This window comes from Nicotiana tomentosiformis, chromosome 2 (genome assembly GCF_000390325.3).
Source record: "Nicotiana tomentosiformis chromosome 2, ASM39032v3, whole genome shotgun sequence".
Classification (NCBI taxonomy): Eukaryota; Viridiplantae; Streptophyta; class Magnoliopsida; order Solanales; family Solanaceae; genus Nicotiana; species Nicotiana tomentosiformis.
In genome coordinates, this window is record NC_090813.1 from 162,735,552 (window position 1) to 162,739,640 (window position 4,089).

The 4,089-nt window shown below is 41.0% G+C and overlaps 1 protein-coding gene across 1 annotated transcript; it reads left to right on the forward strand.

The window, feature by feature from the left end:
• Positions 1–353: 353 nt before the first annotated feature.
• Positions 354–767, forward strand: LOC138905970 (uncharacterized). The gene has a single exon (XM_070194484.1). It carries the CDS (start codon positions 354–356, stop codon positions 765–767), a length of 414 nt encoding a protein of 137 aa, XP_070050585.1.
• Positions 768–4,089: the final 3,322 nt, after the last annotated feature.

Here is a 4,089-nt window from a genome sequence, read left to right on the forward strand (position 1 = left end):
AGATCGAAAAGCACGAAAAGAATATGGAACAAAAGGAAATGACCAGAAAAATGAAGAGCTTGGAACAAACCATGAGAAACATACAGGGTTTGGGGGGCCACAAAAGTGTTTCGTTTAACGATCTATGCATGTTTCCCCATGTTCATTTTCCACCCGGCTTCAAGACCCCCAAGTTTGACAAGTATGATGGGCATGGTGATCCCGTTGCCCATTTGAAGAGGTATTGTAACCAATTAAGGGGAGCGGGAGGCAAAGAAGAATTGCTCATGGCTTATTTTGGGGAAAGTTTGACAGGAATTGCTTCAGAGTGGTTCATAGATCAAAACATCTCTCACTGGCACGTTTGGAATGACATGGCTCAAGATTTTGTCCAACAGTTTCAGTACAATATTGATATAGTGCCAGATCGCTCCTCTCTCGTCAACATAAATAAGAAACCAACAGAGAGCTTCAGAGAATATGCAATCAAGTGGAGAGAGCAGGCTGCTATGGTCAAACCACCAATGAAAGAGGCAGAAATGATTGACTATTTTCTCCAAGCTCAGGATCCTGATTACCTCCATTACATGCTGGCCGCCATTGGTAAACCTTTTGCTGAGGCGATTAAGATTGGTGAAATAGTTGAGAATGGCATGAAGTCGGGCAAAATTGTGAGTCAGGCAGCCCTTAAGGCGACCACACAAGCAATTCAAAGTAGGTCAGGCAGTTTCAGAAATCGAAAAAAGAAGGAGGAAGGATCGGGTTTGGGGGAGTTCAAAGAGGAATAGCTCCTTCTTATGTGCAATTCCAACAAGGACTATCCAATTCTCTTCAACATTATTATCCACCTCAAGGTCCCCGATACTCAGTTCCCCTGCAACAATACACAGTGTTTAATGCTCAGGCTTATGCTAGGCCTCCCAATAACCAACAATGGCTGGCACCGATTCCACAAGTCTCCCGTCAACTCCGGCCGAATTTTCAGGCACCATATAATCTTCGTCCCCGACAAGAATATGTGAGAGAACAGGAGCCAAAGAAAGAGTTCACCCCAATTGGAGAATCGTATACAAGCCTATTTCGAAAGTTGATGCAATTGAAGTTGATCGAACCTATTATGCCGCGTTATGTGAATCCAAATTCAAAAGGTTTTGACTCAAATGCAAGATGTGAGTATCACTCTAACACCCAAGGGCATAGTACTGAAAACTGTTGGACATTAAAGAAAGCCATTGAAAATTTGATTGAAGCAAAGGCAATTGTGGTAACAAACAATGAGGATACTCCTAATATCACAAACAATCCGCTCCCAACTCATGATAATACACATTTTATTGGGATGATTTGTGATGATCGGGATTATAAGCAGTCTGGCAAGACAGAGATGGTTGTTAGAACCATAGGGCCAGAACCAAAAGTGATAGTGAGCCCGCCGCAATTGGCACCATTGATGGTGAAAGGTGCGAATTCTAGTTTGAACTTGGCATGTTCTGAAAAAATGATTCTCTATGTTCCTGGAAGCACAAAAAAGGTTGAGGTTCAATTGGGTGGGCCAAAACTTTACATCCCCGGGGGCATTAAAAAGATCATTCCGAATAATGGTTTGAGGAATATAACAGAGCCAGTCGTGATCCGACCTGTTTCCCAACTCCTAGTGACAAACACAAAAGCTATTCCCTGAAATTATAACAAGACTGTCATGACATACAAAGGAAAAGAGATAGTTGAAGAAACAGGTGAAATGGGGGGCTTGACCCGCTCTGGAAGGTGTTATTCACCAGAGGAATTGAGAAAAGCTAAGCAAGCCAGGAAAGTCATTTGCCAGTGAAAGAACCCGTTGCAGAAAAAGAAGCAGAGGAATTCCTTAAGAAGATGAAATTGCAAGACTACTCAATCATTGACCAACTAAGGAAAACTCCTGCTCAGATATCTTTGTTATCTCTGCTTTTGCATTCAGAAGAGCATCGTCGTGTGTTGATCAAAACTTTGAACGAGGCATATGTCTCAGAAAAGACAACGGTGAATTAGCTAGAAAAAATGGCTGAAAGATTCTTTGAAGTAAATATAATTACTTTCAGCGATGATGATTTGCCTGAGGAATGGGCTGACCACAATAGAGCTTTGCATCTTATGGTCAAATGTGAAGGGCACTACGTAAAAGGAGTCATGATTGATGGAGGCTCAAGTGTAGATGTGTGTCCTCTTTCTACTCTACAACAGCTGAACATCGACACTAACAGAATTCGAACCAGTAATGTCAGCATCAGAGCTTTTGATGGTTCAAAAAGAGACACTATTGGGGAAATCGAACTCACCATGACAATCGGCCCGGTTGATTTTAACATTGTCTTTCAAGTGTTAGATGTGGAAACTTCCTATAATTTTTTTTTTGGGAAGGCCGTGGATCCATATGGCCAGAGCTGTACCATCCGCCCTACATCAAATGGTCAAATTTGAGTGTGACGGGCAAGAAATTATTGTTCATGGGGAGGATGACTCATCCGTCTATAAAGACCCATCCATTCCATATATCGAGGACAAGGAAGGATGTGAATCTATCATATATCAAGCATTTGAGGTGATTGAGGTGGACCAAGTGGAAGAAGGAAAACCAATTCTGCATCCCCTTCTTTCAGCCACATCTATGATGGTAGCTTCGCTGATGTTGAGGAACGTCTATGAACCAGGAAAAGGATTGGGATCCTCTCTACAAGGAATTATGAACCCCATTGCTCCATTTTCGAAGAAAAATACCTTTGGCTTGGGCTTTAAACCAACATCAGCTGACATAGACAGAGCCAAGGCCCGCAAAAAGAATGGTTGGAATCTGTCCAAACCAATCCCTCACATTGCCTACTCTTTTGTCAAGCCTTAATTTGAAGAAGTCCAAAATCCTTCTACTCAGGATGACATTGATGGAGTTTGCCAGGGTCTCAAGGAGATGTTCTATGAGATCAATATGGTTCAAGTTGGGGAGGGCCCTAGCCGTGCAAGTGTTCAACTGATTGGTCCAGATACCTCGCTTAGCAACTGGGAAGCAACTCCTCTTCCCATCAGGAAGGAGTCTTGGTAGCCTGTTTTGTTGTTTTTTCTGTATTTGGATTATTTTAAGGGTTGTAATCCAGATATTTTAGTTTAATTGCTTTGCTGTGATGTTAACCCTTCTATCCTTTCATATTCAATGAAATGAAGTTCCATTTTCGTAGTAAAATTCTATCTTTTTATTTCCCTAATTTTTGTTAATTTCTTATCATTTTCAGTTTCGATAATGCTGGCTTTAAATACATGACATGCACGTGGAATTCATGCCCAGATCTTAAAAAGCTGTTTAATCTCGAAATAATGAATCAAGAAGTTGAGTATGACGAAGATGAGGCTTTTAGAGAAATAAAAAGGGAATTTGATCAATTTGAGAATAAGCCTAAGCCTAACTTAAATGAAACTGAGGCAATTAACCTGGGAAGTCCTGAAGAAACCAGAGAAACAAAAATAAGCATTCATACTGAACAAAAGACGAGAGATGCCATAATTCAAGTTTTGTTCGAGTACAAAGATGTATTTGCTTGGTCGTATGATGACATGCCGGGTTTGAGTGCCGATCTAGTGGTCCATAAGCTTCCCACACATCTTAATTTTTCACCAATCCAGCAAAAACAAAGGAAGTTTAAGACAGACATGAGTGATAAGATTAAAGAAGAAATCACGAAGCAACTAAGTACAAATGTGATCAGGGTCGTCCGATACACTACATGGTAAGCAAATGTTGCGCCAGTGCCAAAGAAGGATGGGAAAATCAGAGTTTGTGTTGACTATAGGGATTTAAACAAAGCAAGTCCAAAGGACAACTTTCCCTTACCCAACATTCATATCCTTGTTGATAATTGTGCTAAACATGAAATCCAATTTTTTGTGGATTGTTATGCCGGATATCACCAAATTCTGATGGATAAAGAAGATGCAGAAAAGACCGCCTTCACAACTCCATGGGGAACTTATTGTTATAGGGTCATGCCATTCGGTTTGAAGAATGCAGGGGCAACTGACATGAGAGCCATGACTACCATATTCCATGACATGATGCATAAAGAGATTGAAGTGTATGTTGATGAT

What these genes read in the sequence shown, in the direction of transcription:
- LOC138905970 (XM_070194484.1), top strand. Translation starts at nt 354, where the DNA reads ATGGCTCAAGATTTTGTCCAACAGTTTCAGTACAATATTGATATAGTG.